Here is a 19704-nt window from a genome sequence, read left to right on the forward strand (position 1 = left end):
CTCCGGGGGTCACGGGATGTCTCCGGGGGCCACGGGCTGTCTCCAGGGGTCACGGGCTGTCTCTGGGGGCCACGGGCTGTCTCCGGGGGTCACGGACTGTCTCTGGGGGCCACGGGCTGTCTCCAGCAGCCTCAGGCAGGCTCTGACCGGCCATGCTTTCCTTGCAGTACATGGATATGAGCAGAACGCTCGGGACGCTGATGAACATCAAAGAGCTGTCGGGCCACGTATCCATGAAGCACCTGTCCCCCAAAGAGAGGGAGAAAGTCAACCGCCTCCGGCAGAAGGACCTTGACCTGGTGTTCGAGAAGATCACCCAGCTCAAGAACCGGCTGGAGAGGAAAGAGGAGCTGTTGAGAGGATACGAGAAAGACATCGAGCAGCTCAGGTACCATCTGGACCCCCAGGGAAGGCCCAGGCCTCCACCCCACAGGCCAAGGCCCCGCTGCAGCAGATACCTAGGAAGGGGGGGTGGGGGGCACAGAGGCCCAGGAGTGGAGTAACGGGAACACTGGGGAAGGGCGGGGGCTGGGGGGCGCTCAGGAGTGGCACCCCCAACACTCTCGGTCTTCCGCTTCCTGTGCGCTCCCGCGAATAAGCAGGGCCTCTGTGCATTTTGCCTCACGTCCACCACGCCTGTCCTTTTCATAACCCAGCATAGTTCCAGCAACCGCACTTTGCCCACCTGCGCTGGGACCCTGGGGTGGGGGCTCAGGGCATGGCCCCACTTGATGCTCCTCTGCCCCCTCTCCCTGGATGTTTGTTCTTTTTTCCCCCAAGATTTATTATTTATACAGAGTACAGGGGTACGGGCCAGAGGTGCAGGGGTGAGAGGCTTCACCAGAGACAGAGCGGGGAGCAGAGCAGGCAGATGGACGATGCACTGCTGAGGGAAGCAGCGGGGAGACAGGAGAGGTCTTTGCCTCGCCATGTGGGTCACTCCCTGGCCGGGGATCAAACTCACGCTGTAGTGGCTGCAGACAGCTTCACGGCGCTGCGGTCAACCAATCACCCCACCAGGGAGGCCCTCTTCGTGGGTCTCTCCCGCTTTGCAGGGAAACCGCTAATTTAACCAAGAACTTAGAGAATCTCCCAGGTCGGGACTGGATGGGGAGTGGGGGAGAGGAAGACTACAAAGACCATCTGTCACCCGCTCAGGCTAAGCAAAGTGTCGGTCCAGATGTACCAGTCGCAGGTGGCGAAGCTGGAGGACAGCATCTACAAGGAGGCGGAAGAGAAGGCCCTGCTCAAGGAGGCCCTGGAGAGCACGGAGCAGCAGCTGTGCCAGGAGAAGAGGCTCAACAGGGCCATGAGGCAGCAGAAGGTGAGCGGCACCCCGTGGAGGCCGGCAGCCCCAGAAATGAAAGTAGCCGGATGTGGTCTGCAGAGCCTCCCCGCTCTGAATAAAACATCACAGGCCTCCGTCTGCGTGAGTCCTGGGGCTGCCTCCCCGGACAGCCTCCTTTCACACCCCTGGCGCCAGACGGGGCTGGGCCAGCCTCCGAGCTCTGGCTTCCCTTTGAGGCGCCCTCTGGAGACCTCAGCCTTCCCGAGAGAGGCTCCCCCACCAGAGCTTGGCAGGCTAAGATCCAAAGGGGAGACACCAGACCACAAAATGGGGCCCGCAGAGGGGCCAGAGTGGCCATTGTCTTGAGCTGGCTGGGAGTGTGAGAGAACCTGAGGATTTGCATAATCAGGCCTCACATGCATTATTCACGCTGCATCTCCACACACATCGCACTCAGGGCGGTGAGGCGGCCTGTTCCTTCCCTGGAGAAGGCTCTCAATGGCCAGGTTGAACCTGCGTCTGGGTCCCCAGAATAGCTGGAGCTGGAGACATGCAAATTCAAGGAACTCACGATTTAGAGCACCGTCTCTAAGGAGGGCAGCCACCGTCACCCACACTTGACACACTGCCAGGGGGCGCTTGCTGGAGGCAGGTACCTGCCCGCACTGCACACGTCTTCTCTCCCAGCAACCCTGCAGGGACCTCTGGACCATGTCAGTCCACTCCAGAGATGGGCAAACTGAGGCTGACAGAGATAACATTAGCTAGTTACTCAGCAGCAGAGGCCAGACTCCTGCCCACACCTGGGCCTCCAGTCCATGTGTTCCCTTCCACGCCCATCAGCCTCCACACCTCGCCCCTCAAGCTGCCTCCCTCATCCTCCACTCACCGTTTCTCCCGGGGTCTCATACCAGGGTGCAGGTTTGCGTTTATGATTTGTTATTAAAATATTGTGAGAAATCCATTTGTCTGGGGCAGAGGATACATTTTAAAGTGTTGCTGTATTCCAGAGGGACCTCGTATACCTCTGTCCTGGCCTCCGTTTTTTCCAAAGAGTGTATTTTCATAGAAATTAAAGGAATACAGACTTCCGCTTTTAAAATTAAAGTAATACATCTAATACTTTCACAAGGAGGCTTAATTTTTTTTTTCCAGTCTCCTGTGTGAGATTTCACCCTTTCACAGAGATCCGTTGGTTGAAGCACTGGGAAATGAAATTACCATGAGCTTCAGAACCACCACCACCCACCCCCCACCCCCCAGAAAATATATGCCTGGTGTTAACATTTGAACATTTCTTCGCCAAGCAGAACTTTCCAGAATCACAAGTCCTACGTGCAGACTACTACCTCTGGCTGTGAAAATGCTGGGGAAACCTCGGTGCATTCATGGGGAAACTTGTGGTCCCTGGCCTCTTGGCTGGGAAATGCCCTGGGTCTGTGGGGACACGGCCCAGGCTGTGCTCAGTCTAGACCGTTTCCCATTTCACTGGACAAGGTGCAGTATCTCTCAGAATTCAGTGATAAGCTTCGAGTAACAGTGGTCAAGTCCCATGTTCGGGCCTGAGTGACCCCGAGCAAGAAACCTGACTGCTTATCTCAGGTTCCTCAACCACCCTACGCGCTAAGAGACCCACTTTGTGGGCACCAGGAGGGCTGAGTGGCATAATGCCTGCAGTGCCTGGCACGGGGCAAACTCGTTACTATGGGGGAAAGAAAAGGCAGCTCACGGGTGGAGGGGAGCGATCCCCACATTTCTTTCAGAGAACTTCCTGCCAGCTGACATGTTCTCAGCCCCTGAGATGCCTTCCCGGCTCTCCTCCCAAAGCCAGCAGCTCTTTTGTGAAAATCTTTTCTATTTGGTGAATACAAGTCGGACCGCCAAGAAAGGGCCCAGAGACTTTGTGTGGCGGGTTAAGGCTGCAGATCTCAATAGGAAATGTTTAGATGCACAGAGGCTGCCATGTGAGAAGTAGGCAAGCCCTTTCTTGGCCTTTTGCTGGGAGCTCAAGTAGGAGAAAGGACGGCAGGCGCCTGCAGCTTCCCGCTCTTGCCCAGAAGCCCTGGGCTCACTTCCGGCCTCCAGCCAGTCATGGCGTGGCGTGTGGCCACAGCTTTGATGCGTGGTCCCCCAGGCTGGCTGGAGCCCCTGACTGCCGCCCCTCAGTGTGTTAGCCCAGATTCCTCATCTTTAAGATGAGAGTAAAAATGACGACTCGGTGATAGCCTCCCATTCAGTGAGCACGTCCTCAACAAAGCCACACAGAGCTCGCAACACACCCAATGCCAGCATCATCCTATCCCTGTGCTATTTAACTCACTATCTTCCAGCATTTTTTTTTAAGATTTATTTATTTGTGCATACAGAACTGGGGTACAGGCCAGAGGCTCAGGGGCGGTGAGAAGCTTCACCAGAGACAGTGTGGGGAGCAGAACAGGCAGGTGGACGAAGTACACTGCTGAGGGGAGCAACGGGCGGGTCAGGAGAGGTCTGCCGCGCCGTGTGGTCACCTCCGGGGCAGGTGGGAATTGAACTCATGTGGAAGCGGCTTTAGATTCTCAGTGCTGTGCTTTAACCCACTGCGCCGCCAGGGAGGGCCACTATCTTCCAGCATTTTCTTGGGTCGAGGTAATCTCCAGATTCGGAGTGCCGCTAATATGTTTTTTTACCAGAGTAGAAATTGGTACTGTTGTACAGGATGAGTGGAGCAGCTTGGGAATGTCCTCTCCAACTCATACAAGAATGAAGCAGTAAAATGTGGCTAGGGTCCGGCAGCCTAGGGATGGGAGCTGGCTGAAGGAGAACACCCTCTTGCCCTCATCTTCTCCCCACCAATCCCAGTGAGGCCCCAGTCTCCTCCACACCCCAGAGGTATGTCGCAGAAACGGACCAGGAAGGACCCATTAAACATTCTCTTGCCCACCTGGTATTTTCACTCAGGAACCTTTAGAAGATCAAGAACGGAAACATGCAAAAGAATCAACACCTTCCAACTTCTCCTTCAAAGAGAAAGAGAGGCAGGTATGAGGGTTCTTTTGATCTTGCAGTCAGACACAAGGTAGATACAATATGTTCAAGGTTAATAGGGTATAAATGCCAGGGCTTGCCGAGAAGGAATTGCCAGCATGTCCGCTCCCTTCCCCTGGCCCTCCCCCTTCCCACCTACAATCTGAACAAAATCCCAGGAGACCAGCAAGCGTCCACCCCAGGGTCTTGCGGAGAGAAGGCAGAGGAGACATGCTAGTGTCTTCTTGTCTGGAGGGAGACCCACCCCAGGCACTAACTGATTTGGGCACTTGAACAAAGTCCCCCCAGAAAGAACATAGGAAGTGTGGGAAGTCCTAGGAACCTCTGCCCTAAGAAATAAAGGATGAAAGACAGGAGAGGCAGAGGAAAGTGAATACAAAACCCAGGAACGCGGATGGATGAGCCAACCAGACACACTTCCTCCCCTGCCGAGGGAAGCCCCGATTGTCACAGGCTTTCTGGTGACCACTGGGGGGTGGAAAGGCCAGCCTGGCCCAGAGTGCAGTGTCCCACTTGACAGATAGATGTGATGTTCAGAAGTGTTCATTGCACAAAGACGACCCTGGACACTTCCCCCAGACACACTGTGTGATATAATGCACAGCCTTCCTGACAGCAGTGTTGGCCAGCCCAAGTCTGAGAACAGCCTCATGTCATCATACCCGAGTGAGGGCAGAGTCTGGCTCTGCCCCTTCAGCACTCACTGTCCACTGATTAGACTTAATCCAGGAATATATTTTGGAGCAGTGTTCAAACTGGGGTTCCCTGGAACCCTTGGGTGCCCTGCAATAGTGTCTTTCTCAACATCCTTACACTCACATACACACATTGCTGAGAAGACTTAGAGCTCACAGGCTTAAAACCCCTGTCTCAAAAGACAGCCATGAATTTTGAGAATGTTCAATAGGGTTGATAAATGTGGGGAAAACAAGTCAAAACAAAGCAGAATGCCCATTTAAAACTGAATTTCTGATAAACAATAGTCCCTGAGTTAAGTGTATCTAAAATGTTGCATGGGACATACCTATACCTAAAAATTATTAGGTTTCATTCTGAAATCCCAATTGAACTGGCATCCTACATCTTATCTGATGACCCCACCCGCAAATATTTACCGACGGTGGGTGGAGGGCTCTGAAGTAAATGAGGCAAGATGGCCACCCACAGATGTATTTCATTTCGTTCATGGGAACTTTTATTTATTTTTTTGAAAGCGTTTCAAAATAGGACACTTCCGTGGGACACTGGAAAACCAGGCAGCTCTGGAAACACTAGGTCCACAATCTCATGACCACCATCTTCCAGGCCACCTAGAAAGCCCCAGCTGGTGGGCTCACTGGCCCTCTCCACCCACTGCTATAAGCCTCAGGCTGGCACCCCGGAGGGTGCTCAGAGCACGCTGGGAATGTCCTTTCCCAACACCCTGCCGAGTGTCAGCCTGCGAGAGAGACCCCAGCTCTCTCTTCAGGGGAATCTCTCTCTGCAGTGAATTGTCCTTGAGGTGAGGGTCTGGAGGAGACTGGACTCAGCTATAGCACTCAAATCCCAGGATAACAGGCTCCTGGACTCATCCCCTAACAGGAGATAGTACAGCCTTGGTCGTCCGGCCTGGGCCCTAGGCATGCTTGGATGGAATGTTCTGGACATCTCTGACCTCATCTGCTGACTCGAGAGGTGCTTCCAGCTAAAGCGATGGGTCTCCCAAGGAGAGCACAGTGTTTCTCGCCAGCTCCTCAGTGTGCTGGCCCCCTCCTCACCGATTCCTCTGGAGTCTAGAACAGAAATGCTCAGCCACACCCCCTTCTGCAGACCCACAGTCTCAACCCAACCCCACCCCAGTCCCTAGGAAGGCCCAATGTGTCAAACAGGTAGCGCCTGAAAGTTGAGGAAAATTCAAATGTCTTTGATGCTAAAGGCAGAAAAGAACATGAGCTAAATTTTGTCACTGTTCTTTCTATATTAAAGAGACAAATGTTTGTAGAGATGGTGAAGAACAAGATGCAGAACTCGAATTTCCAGGTGAGCCAGAAAGAGTAGAGGAGAAGAGTGGGGTCTGGGGAGCAGCCTCAAACCCAGGTCACAGGACGCCCCATCTATTAAGTCCCGGTCAGTTGGCACTGTGGGGCACCAAGCTAAGACCAGTGGGAACCCCCACTCATCTCCGCAAGGACGCGGGGGCGGGTCTCGCTTTATCATCAGTTTACAACGAAGTATCTGAGGCTCAGAGACTTTTGTTTGCTCAGAGCCTCACAGCCTCTTAGGAGAGTCACAGTGGATGCAACACTGAGGTGGAGACGCAGCTTGACCTCCTGTAGGTAACAAGCTGATGCATTTCAGGTGGCCTTGCTCTTGCATTTCAAGGACACATCCGTGGAATCCTCTTTCTGAAGAGATGAGAATCCAGACTGAACTCTCTCAAACATATGGAAACTCTGCCCTTCACAGCTCAGCCCTGGAACTGGAATTGTCCCTGCCTGCTTTCCCACTTTGCACCAGGTGCTCTCTCGGGGAGCTTGCACACTGAGCGCATGTTGGTTGAATAAGAGATGTGATATATTCAAATTTGATAAAAGGCTGCGATCATTCTGAAACCACCAAATTGTCACTGGGAAAAACTAAAGCTATTCCAGGACATTCTGGAAAACAGAAGCCTCTTCTCAACCAACACCATCGTTCTAACACCTTCTAAAGCAGGAGGTTACAAAGGCGTTGGGGCGTCCCTAGAGCCCCCCACATCTGAGATCTTCTTCATCCCCTACAAAGTGGGAATTGGTGAGAGACATGGCCCTTTTCTCCCAAACATATATGGCTGAGGGGCAAGCAGGCAGCTCCCCTACAGCTGGGTTGTGTCTGAAGACCAGCAGGGATGTGAGAGGCCAGAGCGTGGAGTTTTGAGGTCTGGGATCCCCTTGGTCCTGAGGGGTCTCCTCCAGTCCCTGCAGAGTGCAGCGTGGGGTCTACCCCCTCTCCCGCACACCTGGTGCCCCTGGGCATTGGAGTCTTGGTGCCCGCTCATAAAAGAATCTCCTTCACCAGTAGCTTCAGGATTGGCCTCTCCTATCTTTTAGGGTCATGTGGTGGTTTGCTCCTGTCCTCCAAAATGCCCCTCATCAACTGCATTTTCTTTTTCCATTGCAACTGGAAATTGCATTGGAATTGTCAGTAGTCTGCCAAAGAAGAAAATCCAGTGAGCAAATCTGTACTGAACATCCACTTTAGGCCACACACGGTGCCAGGCGCTGGGCTACAAGAGTGAGCAGCCCCTCACCCAGTCACAAATATTTACTGAGTCCGCAATGCTGCAGGTGCTGCCCAGGTGTTGGGCTCCGAGACAAATTCTCCATGGGGCGATATTAGCCGAGGGCAACCATTGTTTGTATGTATAAGGCACTAGTGTACATACAAGGCTTTCTGCAATACTAAATTGCCGTGGGGGTAGAGCAATTAGGAGAAAATAGCTGAGAAAGCGGCTTAGGAGAGGATGATCATGAAATAAAGGTTGGGCAACACTAGGGTAGATCAATGAAGACACCCACAAAAGTCCCTGCCTTTCTGGTTTATGATCATGGGTCATAAAACAAAAGGTAAATATAAGTAATGGATATAAGTAATGGCTAAATACAAGTGAACATAATAGTGATGAAATAATGACCATGTACAAAATGTTTTGAGGACAAAGGCCAGTGGGCTGAGCACAAGGACCCACCCAGTCCAGGGAACCACCCAGTGCAAGGGTCAGGAGAAGCCTCTCCGAAGACCAGCTGAGATGCAGGGAAGGCGGCGGATCTTTCTAGAACGAATGCTTGCACTTGCCTGGAACAGCCACTCTGCTACTTCCTGACTAGGTTTCCAGTTAATTTCCAAGCTTCCAGTGTGGGTGTCACTGTTGAAACGCCCTTTCATGCTAAGGTGGGACTCAAAGCTCCAAACACCTAGGCTGGATGTGTGGGGCTCACATGTGGCCACAGGTTCAGGGTGGATGCAGCCAGCCCTCCCCAGCCCTGACATTTGCATTTCCATGGCTCACTTTGCCCAAATCTTCCTCCTCCCAGACCAGCCACCTCTGTGCTTTCTGAGGCCCTGAACTTGTCACTCCAAAAAGCAGACCGAAGCTTGCTCTAGCAGACCTGGGGAGGCAGATCCTGGGGACAAGAAGTCTATTTTTTTTAAATAATATAACAAACTGTTATAAAATTAAAAAAATTAAAAATGGAAGTACCCCAAAAAAAGAAAAAACTAATAATAATAACAGTTTACTTTTACATCATTTTTTTGCCTTTTTCCATCTCAGTTGCCATCCCTGTGGGCTTCTCATCACTAAATCACCCATGTGCCATCACCACAGTCCAGTGCACTCCCTCCCCCCACCGTCCAAGGAGTCTGTTTTTGACAAGTCTCTGGCTCCTACTCTGGTTGCCCACCCCAGACCAGGTCAGGGCGCTGGCGTTTGGGAAACATCCCAGCCAGCAATTTTGCTGAAGAGCAAATAAAAAGGGATCTAAAGGAAAGGTGGTTTAAAGGGGAAATATGTTCCTCGCCAGCTGTTTTCGCGCTCCCTGGATGTTCCATGCAGCAACTATTTAGTGGGCTAGTGTGGAGAGGTTAGTCTCTCACCCCAAAATTACTCTGATTGCAGAGTCTCAAACACATTCAAGGCTCCTGTCAGCCGCTGGCACAGTCTCCAGAGATGATTTTTAAACTTGTCTTTGAAGTGAAAGAGTTCAAGAAATGGTCCTAACAGCCACCACAGTGAAATCCACCCAGAGCCCCTCTCAGCCCCAGGGGAGACAGGAAGGACATTATTTGACAGAGGAGGAAACCTAGGGTCTCAAAGTAAGAGACAGAGCTCAAGCCCCCACCTCTTCCTCCCGGGGCTGGGGTGTGGTCATGACTGGAATAAAGATCAGGTGTGGGGTTGGTTATTTCAACATTGTTGGAAGGAAATTTCCACGTCGTAGTTGTGTCTGTAGTGTGTACAGAGTGGGTGAGGGATTCTGGTGGCAACAACTAGAAACCTGTTCGGAAAGAGGAAGGGGGCTTCTGTGAGAATACAGGAGTGAGGGTCTCCGAAGAAGTACTCTCATTCTAAAGAGAACTGGTAAACCATCAAGTCCCAGGCATGTGTGCACACGTGTGCATATATGTATGTGTGTGCAAGCATGTGTGTTGCAGTCTACGTGTGTGCATGCATGTACATCTGTGTGTACTGCGTCTACACGTGTGTGCACAGGTGGTATGTGTTCGTGCGTGTGTGTCCATACGCACGCGTGTGTGCACATGCCCACACACACAATGCCGCCTCTGCATCCCTCAGCAGTTCTGCCGAGCTCATCTCTCTGCAGTCAGGTAACAGAAAGGAATGAGCTCATGGTGCCCTGATTCAAAGCACCAACCCAGGGGGCCAACAGCAGCTCAGAGCCCATGATCTGAGGCGTGATCATCAGAAAAACTCGCCCTGTGCCAAGCGTGGGGTCACACATATGGCCGCATGGTGGGGGGCAGGAAGGGAGAGCGGTGCCCAGAAAGTGTTAGAGAGACCTCCTCCAGGAGTCCCCGTTCTCTCCTTCACCAGAGACATAAGACGTACTCGAGTCAGTAAAGCTTTTCAGGAGAAAGAAGCCCCCACAGTGATTGTGCCCCTCTTCAAAAGCTGCTGGCTTCAAGATCATGAAACTATAAAGAGGGAAGACTGTCTGCTTGTCTGCAAAGAGATGCAGCAAAATAATAATGCTAACTTGGGGCAGTGAGATAATGGGGAACCATGTTATCTTTTGCTGTGTGTATGTGTAGATAACACACACATGTATTTCTACAGCAGCATATTTGTTGTATTTTGTGTTAAAATTTTAAGTCCAATATTTTGGGACCTCATTGCAATGCTAGTTTGTGCATTTGTGTTTCTTGCTCTTTGAAGGTTGGAGCCAGAAAAGTCACCGCAAAGATGGACCAAGAAAGAGAGACGCTGAAGAAAGAATCCCCCGGCAAATCCACCCAGAGCCGTCCGTTTCCTAAGCCTGCTGGAAGGAACTAGAAACGCTGCCCTGCCCAGCCTCCGTGGCCCTCCGTGAGTCCGCATGACGCTTCTGTGTCAGAATACTGAGAAGCTTTTGTAAGACTTTAAAGGTTGTTACCTTCACGTGTTGCTTCCTAGGCTGGTATTTTGCACAGCGGCGTATTCCAGAGTGCGCGGGACAATTCTTTTAAAAAACACCTCCAGGCGTAAATACACTCAGGCATATGAGCAGACTCCTAGGCCTGACAGATCCAACTGTATAATTCCAGGTTTGAGTCGTGATGTCCTCCACGTCACACCTCTGGAGAGCTCCAAGCAACCCGGAGTTGAGAACCCCACAGCCGAGTCCCGGGCCACAGCACAGAATGCTCAGCTCAGGGCTGTTGGGGCGTAGTGTGGACATTCATCTCTGGATTTATCATAATAAATTTGGAAGCAAATCTATGTTGCCACTTCTGTAATAATGTCGAATATTTACGCAGCACTCCGCGGTTTCCAAAACACTTCTCATGTAAGCCTCCCACACCCAGGGAGGCAGATAGTACTGTCTTCCGCTCTGTACAAAGGAGACCCAGAGAGGTTAAGTCATCAGCCTGAAGTCACACAGCTAGTGAAGGCAGGAGTCTGGAACCCGGGTTTCGAACTCCATCTTGCACTGCCTGTTTTGAGGTACCGAGATGGCCATAGCATTCCCGTCCCATAGGTCAGACTAAGACCCAAGCACCCAAGAACACACACGGCCTGGGAGAGCACAGCCACTTTTCCTGGTGCTCAGAGACACCTCATCTTTCTTGCTCTACTTTCTGCCCCTCCTGTGGCCTCTCTCCTCCACCCTTCCTCCCACTGACTTTGCTGTCAGAAAAGGATGGCTAAAAAAAGGGAGGAGGGGGAGAATAGCCAGAAGTCATGACTATCATTTACTTTTTTTTTAAGTCACAATAAAAAAAGATTTATTTATACTGATTAAAATGTTTTCTTTATACTGATTAAAACTGTCAGGAAAGGCCCTCCCTGGTGGCGCAGCGGGTTAAAGCACAGCACTAAGAAGCTTAAGCCACTGCCGCATGAGTTCGATCCCCACCTGCCACATGGCGTGGCAGACCTCTCCTGACCCGCCCACTGCTCCCCTCAGCAGTGTGCTTCATCGATCCGCCTGTTGTGCTCCCCACTCTGTCTCTGGTGAAGCCTCTCGCCACCCTTGAGCCTCTGGCCTGTACCCCAGTTCTGTGTGTACCTTGTTGGCTGACCATGTGTATTGAACCTGTATACATACAACAGACTGATTCCACAGGCATTTAGATATGCCCAAGGACATGTGCATTTCAAATATATTATAGCCCATGATAGCAATTTCTTTTCCTCAGCCCTTGAGCTGAATAGTTTTGGGAGTGTCTCCTCAGCTACCTCCCCCTCCGCCCCATCAGGTTTGCCCCACCTAACGCTGCTCTCTTGGCCACAGCTGGTGAACTAAGCCATAGACCCACCCTGAGCCACACCATCCAGGTTCCTCTACTGACTCAAGCTGGGCCAGTCAGCCTCTCTCTCTCTCTCTGACATTTGACATTTGACATGCCACACAGGTCAGTCTCAATGCAGTTCAAGACTGGGGTGGCCACTTGCCACCTTGTGTTTGGGGCAACTGAGCCAGTCTTCAAAAAGAGAAGGCGGGGATAGATATGCAACAAGACCCAAGAAACCAGGAACCCAGGTAGTCAAAGTCCCTTACTCTTTGCTTCTCTCCATGATATAAGCTGAAGGCCTTGATTTCCCAGCCTCCCTTGCAGCTAGAGCCAGCCATGTTGTTCAGTTCTGGCCAATGACCTGTGAGTGAAGGCCCCTGGGGAAGCTTCCCCTCCAGAATAAAAGACAAGGCTTCACCAGGTGTGAGCTTCCGTCCTCTGTCTCCTTTCGATCTCCTGAGCTCAGGCTTGGAGCTGCAGCCATTTGGGGGCTCTTTGGGCAACCAGCAGAGCCTGACCCCACCAGCCAAGGATAATGGGGCGGAAAGACAAAAGGGTCCAGCACCCTGAGCCCTGCACCCTACCTTACCTCTACCTCTCCATCTTATGTGGGAAATGAATAAACCCCTCTCTCCTTAAGCCACTGTAGACAAATAACCTCCCTAGAACAAACCATTCAAACCTTGCTCTAGAACAAGCCACTCAAGCCTTAGTAAGATTGAGAATGATAAATCGTCTCTCACGCTTCCATGGCTCCAGTTTAGCACCAGGGCTGGCCTGGGCTGGCAGAGCTAAGACGGGGTGGTTTAGAACAGCCTTACCCGCCCACCTGCTCCCTGGCAGGCCAGTGGGGCTAGGGCTTGGCTCTCCAATGAGGCACTTTTTTCCCCGAGAGGACACGTGGCAATGTCTGGATACAATTTTGGTTGTCACAACCTGGGGGTGCTACTATCCTCTGTGGGTGAAAGCCAAGGACAGGCCCCAGAATTGCTCCCCACAACAAAGACTTATTTGATTCAAAGTTCAGCAGCACTGAGTAGGAGAAGCCCTGTTCTGGAGACACCTCAGCTGGGACACTCTGTCTCTGCCTGGTGTGGCCGCTTATCAGCCGGCAGGCGAGGGCAGGCGTGGTCACGTGGTGGCGGGAGCAGGTGCGGAGAGCATCAGGAGAGAGCAGTCCCCAGAGCACAAGCTCTCGTCTGCCTTGCGTTCATTAATAGCCTGTCAGACAAAGCAAGTCACGTGCCCAAAGTCCGTTTGGGAGGGGCTCCAGTTTTCTTCCTGTCTCCCCAGGCCCGAGGTCCTGTTATTTGAAGCTGAAGTCACTCCACAGGCAGAGAAGGACAAAGTTGCTTTATTCCTGATGACTTTCTGCCTCCCCATTTCTTCCCTCGGAAAGGCCAGTTCTAAGCCTTGGGTGCTACTAAGACCCTGTGTCTCACTGGGGAATCTTTGGTTGGAAGCAACAGAAGCCGCCTGTGGCTAAGCTGAGCGGCAAGGGAGTGGACTGAAAGGAAGTCAGCAAGGTAGAAAACCAAAGGGCGAGCAAAGCTAAAGAGCCAGGTCAGTCAGGAATCGCCCCCTTTGGGCTTCAGTTTCTGTTAGGTGCAATCAAAATGGCTTTCACTCTGCTGTCCAGCCCCCTTGGGCAGCTCTGAGAAGCCGCCGGCATCCTTTCCGCTGGGTCGCACTGAGGTAAAACCAGGCACCAACAGCACCACCCCCCCAAAACCCTCAAGCTTCTGATCCTGACAACTGCCTTCCTTGCTGTGGTAGGCCTGGGAGTCTCAGATTCGCGGCTCAGCAGGGAAGGTGCCCTTCTCCACAACTTGGCAGAGCAACCAAAGCCTGATGTGTGGAAACCAGATTCGTGATGTTTCTATTGGGGAAAAAGCAGCTTCCGGATCTGTGAGCTCCTCCCAGGTAGAGCGGCACCCAGTCTTTTAGGGTCTTGGAATGAAAGCGACAGACCCACAGAGATCGGAAACCCGAACCCCACTAATGGTAATATGTTCCTCTTTCTCATGCTGCAGCCCGAGGCAGGAGGTAGGGCACCCCGGAAGGTTAGACTATTTCAGCTTATCAGCTGGCCTCATTTCCATCAAGATGTGCCGCTTACATCCGTCTGCTCAGTGTCCCAAGTTATTTTGGGCCAATTCATGACCTTTTGTGCCTGCTTTTGTTTTTAAACATTTTTCTCTGCCCATCTGCTCCCCAAGCCCCCGGGGCAATGCCTTCAGCCCACAGCTGGGGCACCTCGCTGTGCTTCCTCTGCTCTGGGGCACACTGCTTTCACCCCTGAGACCCTAAAATACCAGAAGCAGAACTTGTCACCTCTGGCTAACTGTGGTTTCAGCATCACAGAGATCAGAGAGGCCCTTTGTCTGATAGATTACCAACCTTCCTTCATTCCAGCATAAACAAGGATGCCTCCTGGCACCAGGCACCATGATTCTGGGCTGCCCTCTGGTCCGGGCTTTGCTCCCAGTTTGTCCCCGTGCTGAACTGCTGCCCTCTGGGAAAGGCGTCACCAGCAAGCTGTCCTTTCCTGGGTCTGTTGCTCAGGAGAGCTGTGCTGGGACACTCCTGGCTTCCTGTGGGATGATTGCTGGGCATGTGGCCACGTCCTCTCCCATTCTCTGTGCCTGTCCACCCTTGAGGTTTAGTAGCTAATAATAGTGACTACTTTTTATCATGTCCTTGCCTGCCACCAGGCATGTGGTAAGCGGGGTCCAGACATCATCCCCTTTAATCCTCACTGTCTGTATTACTCTGAGTCCAGAGTAGGTAAGTAACCTGCACAAGAAAGGCAGAATCCAGACTTTGAACTTTAAATTGCTCAAATTAGACAACTTTCCTCAGTGAAGCCAGGAACCAGCGGGTTCTTCTATGCCTCTGTGGTGGGGGAAGATCAACAAATTTTCCCAGTAGAAGCCCAGAGTAAAAGCTCCTTTGCTTTGCAGGATTATAGCTTTATGCGCATCGCCGGGTCTCTGTCTCCACCACTCAAGTCTGCCTCTGCAGTATGGCACCTAAACGAAGCGTGCCTGTATTCCAATAAAACTTTATTTATAAAAATAGCCAGCGGGCCAGATTTGCCAGCCCCTGTGTTAGACGCTCCCCTAGACCAGATGACTAACTTCTGCACATGCCGCCTGGTGCAAAACCCCTGGGAAGCCAGGTTATCATCTCCCGGATGAGAGCACTCTGACTGCCCCACACCAATGAAACCCTGACATAGATGTTCCCACTTAATCCTCTCAAGTACTCCAGCAGGAGATAACTTAGTGCCATTTTGCAGTGAGTGCCACTGAGGTTAGAATGGTAAGGTAACTCGCCAAGGTCACCCCGCTGAGGTTCTCAGCTCCAGTTCCTACCCATGACACCGCAGTACCTTCAAGGGCACAGCCCTCCATGCAGACAAGGACGAGTAGCAAGGACAAGCTTGGGGACCTGCTGTTCACTGAACCGGGCTTCCAAAAGGCAGCCTGCAGCTCCCATGCTAACCTGCCCCTGCGGAGAGTCACATGCTCTCTCTCATTAATATCGGGGGTCAGGGGTCCCTGGCCAAAGCACCCCTTTTTCAACTGACTTTGCCTGTTTGTACATGACATGAATTTCACAACTCCCCTTTCAGCTTCTGAATTCGCAGGTGCCCCCACAGCTGTCACACACGGGGGCGCTTACCCTCCAGTGACTCCTTCCCCCTGCCACTGGGCAGAGAGCTTGCAAATGACCTCTGAGCCGTATTGATGCCCAGGGGCAGAAGGTGAGCCCATTCGATCCCTATCTGATGCTGCTGACGGAGGAGTAAGGGACAGACACTTGAGAGGCTTGTTTTTAAGAGCTTCTGTTAACTTTTGTGTTAAGTCATGTGGTTAGAGAGGTGTCACTTTAGCAGCTTCTCTTTCTTGGCAATGACCTTGAGTCCGAAAAATGGGCCACCCGGTGCTGTAGAGGGATCTCAAAGACCTAATCTGGCCCCAGCCCTCTGACAGAGGTCATCACCCATTCATTCAGCAGTCACTCACCCAGCACATACTCCCAGTAGAACTTGCTGAGCCCTGAGAAGCCAAAGTTGAACCAGAAAAAGAGGTTCCCCGCACCCGCCTCCTGCCCCCAGGAAGGGTGTTAGAAGAGAAAGTGGTACAGTGGGGTCAGATATTATCTGTATAAGCGCCGTGTGCCAGCCAAAGGAGGGTTTGGCAGGAAGAGTTATAGCCCCCCTCAGTTCCCCAATGTGGGGCTGACCCCACCCACTGGCTTCTTCACACCGGCTGGCCCTGCTCCCCACTGCAGCCATGTGCAGAATTCCAGGCCCAAAGCCCGGGGCACAACACACTTAATAAAGACGCCTGGAGGTCGATGCACAGTACTGTCACTGAGTCATATAAAATCAAAATCAGCTGCCCGTATTATTACCAGCCTGGAAGGAGTCCAGGAAGGCACTGAGGGGCAGCATGGCTGGGCTCAAGCCACAAGGTACATACAGGCGCACACACGGAGCCTTGGGGAGTTTAAAACAGGACTGAGACTCGGCCTGCCTGGTGCTATCTGTGGGCACTGAATTGCCTGGGGCCAAACAGACCCAGAAAATGACATCAGTTTTGTGCTTTTTCCTGCCTGCCCATTTATGCCTAGGCAATTCATTGACAAGATCTTGGTTTGCAAGTAGATTCGTAGCATCTACAATAACCATGGAGAGAACACTGGGACCTGAAGTTGGACGGTCGCTGTCCCCATCACACCCACGCCTCCTGCCCTGCTCAGGTTGGGATACCACCAGCCTGCCACAGCTCCTGCCCCAGCTCACCCTTCCATGGCTTCTAGACTCTGCCAGAGGCGCAAAAGCCAGACCAACCAGGCCGTGACCCCCTTCCCTGCTATGGTTCCTCCGATTGCACCAAACGAGTGTCTGGGCTGTCTCCAAACCCTGACCTCTGTGCATCTTTCTCAATCCATCAAGGGCTCCCTGGTGACTCCAGAGTGTTTGTGATGATTCATTAGTAAGCTGGTATTTGTAAAGTGCTAAATGAGCGCCGCAGTTTAGGAGAAAACTTGATCTCTGCCGGCCTCCCTAATCCCTTCTTGTTTTCACAGCATCTCTATCTCTCCGCTGCAGGGACCACCCAGTCCTTGCAGGAATGCCCCTCAAAGTTCACTCCAACTGCCCGCTACCTGAGAACTCTCCCACCCCCTATCCCGTTTCTTGCCCCTTTTTCAAAGTGCTGTTGTTTTTCCTAATATTACTTTCCCCTCCCCAAAAGACAGTTAGTTATACAAGTCGATGTGGGAGGAAGGCGAAACGGTCCGTGATGACTAAGTCGGCATGCTGCTGGAATAGTGTCAGAACCGGCTCTCGCTCACCCATGCCTCTGTAAAAATCCTTTGCCGAGGGTGTGATTTTTCCTGAAGATCATTCTTTCCACATGACCAAATGCTGTAATGTAGAACCAGGCCAGATTATTTGTTTCTCCCCTAATCTACGCTTGGGGCACAGCATTCTGAGTCATTCAAAGTGATTTCCTCTAATGAACAGGCGTGGCTGGTTCCTGGAAGGTTTGTGATCAATCAGTCCTCCCAGCCCACCCTGCTTGACCTCTCTTCAGGACTTCTTTCATTTCTGGATAAATCCTGCTGTCCAGTGAACTCAAAAGGAAGAAGTTCAAATAAAAGATAACTGGGCCTCCTTGGTGGCACAAGGGGTTAAAGTCTCAGCACCATGAGGCTGTCAGCCACTGAGTTCGATCCCCAGCCAGGGAGCTGACCCACAGGGTGCAGCAGACCTCTCCTGTCTCCCCGCTGCTCCCCTCAGCAGTGTGTTTCAGTAGATCTGCCTATTCTGCTCCCCACTCTGTCTCTGGTGAATCCTCGCACCTCTAGCCCGCACCCCACATCTTGTATGCATAAATAAGTAAAAAACCAAAAAAAAAAAGAAAAGACAGCCCCACCAGCATACTTCTCTGGTTTTCAAGTTGATTCACAGCTGTGGGTCTGCACCCAAAGCCTCTGAAATGGGACAAAGCAATGGGCAGCTTGACCTCCCAACCTGTGGTCACAGTCTCTGGATCATAAAACCATGAGGATTTGTGAGAAAGTCAACCCAACAGGTGTGCTGGCTTACCCAGCCTGCAGTGAGTGAGAGCGGCCCTGTTCTGCTCCCATCCATAATATGCAGTAGGCCACCAACAGGAACCCCCCCCCAACTGCATCCCGCAGCTCCCCTGGCCCCCCCAGGGTGGGCCCACACACGTCAAATGGGTATTGGACCGGGAGGCTTAACCCACGCCACCAGGGTGCATCGTTCAAACACAAGCCCCAGATTTGCACATAAACCTAAGTAGTTTTATCAGAAGGTGAGCCCTCCCCCATGACTACATTGCGACCCGCTGCCTCCCACATCAAGCAGAGGCAAAACGCGTCATGATAAAGGCAGCCCTGTTCCATCCAGTATGAACCACACTAGGCAGACAGTTGAAATTGACCAGACATTTTAAGCATCCGCTATGTGTGAGGAAGGCTAAGAATTTGGCAAAGCCAAGTAACAGCAGACAGCATTTTTCAAGTTTTAGTCTACACCTGCCCCTGGTCATTTGCATTCATCGAAAAACAAACTATTATGCTTCTCTTGGATCCTCTGAGGCTGCATGTGAGACAGGAAGAAAATATGCCTTTTGCAAGGAGCTGGACCACACTGCCCAAGACTGACCCAAACTTAATTCCCAGCCTAAACAAACAAAATCAGGTCACTTGAGCCTGAAGATATTTACTGGACTCAAAAAGGATGGCAAGAATAAGTTAATAAAAGTTTCACATGTTCTAAATCCTAGAGCTTATGTTGTCGTTTTCTCAATTTCATTCTCTTACAAATGCCTTTTGAATTAATCCGGCAATATTCTTAAACGGAGGGTCTGTTCTGTGTACATCAGCCCATGACAGCTTGCTGCCTTTAGATTCCTAACCCGGCCTTTCTCTGCGCATTAGCTGGTGCGAGCAGTTTCTGGAACTGGTTTCCAGCATCCTCCTAATATGTCAGAGGATAAACCCAAAGAACAATCCCCCTCCACGTTAGAGATTCAGGGAGCAGGGTTCCCTGGCTGTTTAAGGCAGATTTCTGGGTCCTACTCCAGCCATCACTTCAGTCTGCCTGCATTAGAGCCTGGGAGTCTGTATTACTAACCACGCTGCCTCCCCTTGGTTCTGATGCTGGGGTCCACAGTTTTGCACCTCTCCCTGAAGCCTAATCCCATGAGTTTATGGGGTGGACCTCTCTCCTCTGGGGCGAAAGTGGCGACATGAAGAGCTCCCGGCCAGCAAAGTGCCAGGCTAAGGCCCTGGCCCGGCAGCTACACCCCACACCGGTGGAGTCGTCCCCTGTGGGGAGGGGGGCAGGACCAGCCCCTTCCCCCTGTTCCCCTCTCTGCCTGTTTCCAGGCCCTTTCAGGGCTGAATCCCAGCCCCAGCTCCACGAAGCTGCTGGTTCCCCCTTTTCAAAAGACAGCAGCTCCCGCCCTGGGTAGCTCTCTGTGGCCCTGGGTAGATCTAAGCGGAGCTCCTGCCTGGGGTCCACCTTCATCACGCCCCTGCAAACCTCACAGATAACACCAGCGATTAACACCCAATCGTCTCCATGGCAACCGACGGGGTGTCACGGACCACGATGACGACTTCACCGCCTGGAGATTCCACAGAAGAGGTTGGGGGCGGCGCCCCCGTGGGCCCCTGACCTACAGCCAAACTGCAGGACGGGAACCCCTCTTCCTTCCCGCCTCGGTCCCAGGCACCCCCGCCCGACTTTCTCTGGCTCAGCAGCCACAGAGCGGACCGAGAAGGGGGGGTGAATTTTTAAGGACGCCCCCAACTTTGCAGGGGCAGGGGAAAGGAGGGTGGATCCCTCGGCCCACCGGCGCTGGGGG

At 52.2% G+C, this 19704-nt stretch overlaps 2 protein-coding genes across 2 annotated transcripts in view; both read left to right on the forward strand.

Moving 5' to 3' along the window:
• FHAD1 (forkhead-associated (FHA) phosphopeptide binding domain 1) overlaps window positions 1-10346 on the forward strand; it is an 88610-nt gene extending 78264 nt beyond the window's left edge. Inside the window, exons 28-30 of the mRNA XM_004679337.1 lie at window positions 168-388; window positions 1159-1324; window positions 10230-10346. Coding sequence (XP_004679394.1) covers window positions 168-388; window positions 1159-1324; window positions 10230-10346 — 504 coding nt within the window. The remainder of the gene's footprint in view (window positions 1-167; window positions 389-1158; window positions 1325-10229) is intronic.
• Window positions 10347-19083: 8737 nt separating this feature from the next.
• EFHD2 (EF-hand domain family, member D2) overlaps window positions 19084-19704 on the forward strand; it is a 14620-nt gene continuing 13999 nt past the window's right edge. The window contains exon 1 of the mRNA XM_004679338.2: window positions 19084-19164. Coding sequence (XP_004679395.1) covers window positions 19084-19164 — 81 coding nt within the window. The remainder of the gene's footprint in view (window positions 19165-19704) is intronic.

This window comes from Condylura cristata, unplaced genomic scaffold (assembly GCF_000260355.1).
Source record: "Condylura cristata isolate star-nosed mole 26May11 unplaced genomic scaffold, ConCri1.0 scaffold00008, whole genome shotgun sequence".
In the NCBI taxonomy this organism is placed as follows: Eukaryota; Metazoa; Chordata; class Mammalia; order Eulipotyphla; family Talpidae; genus Condylura; species Condylura cristata.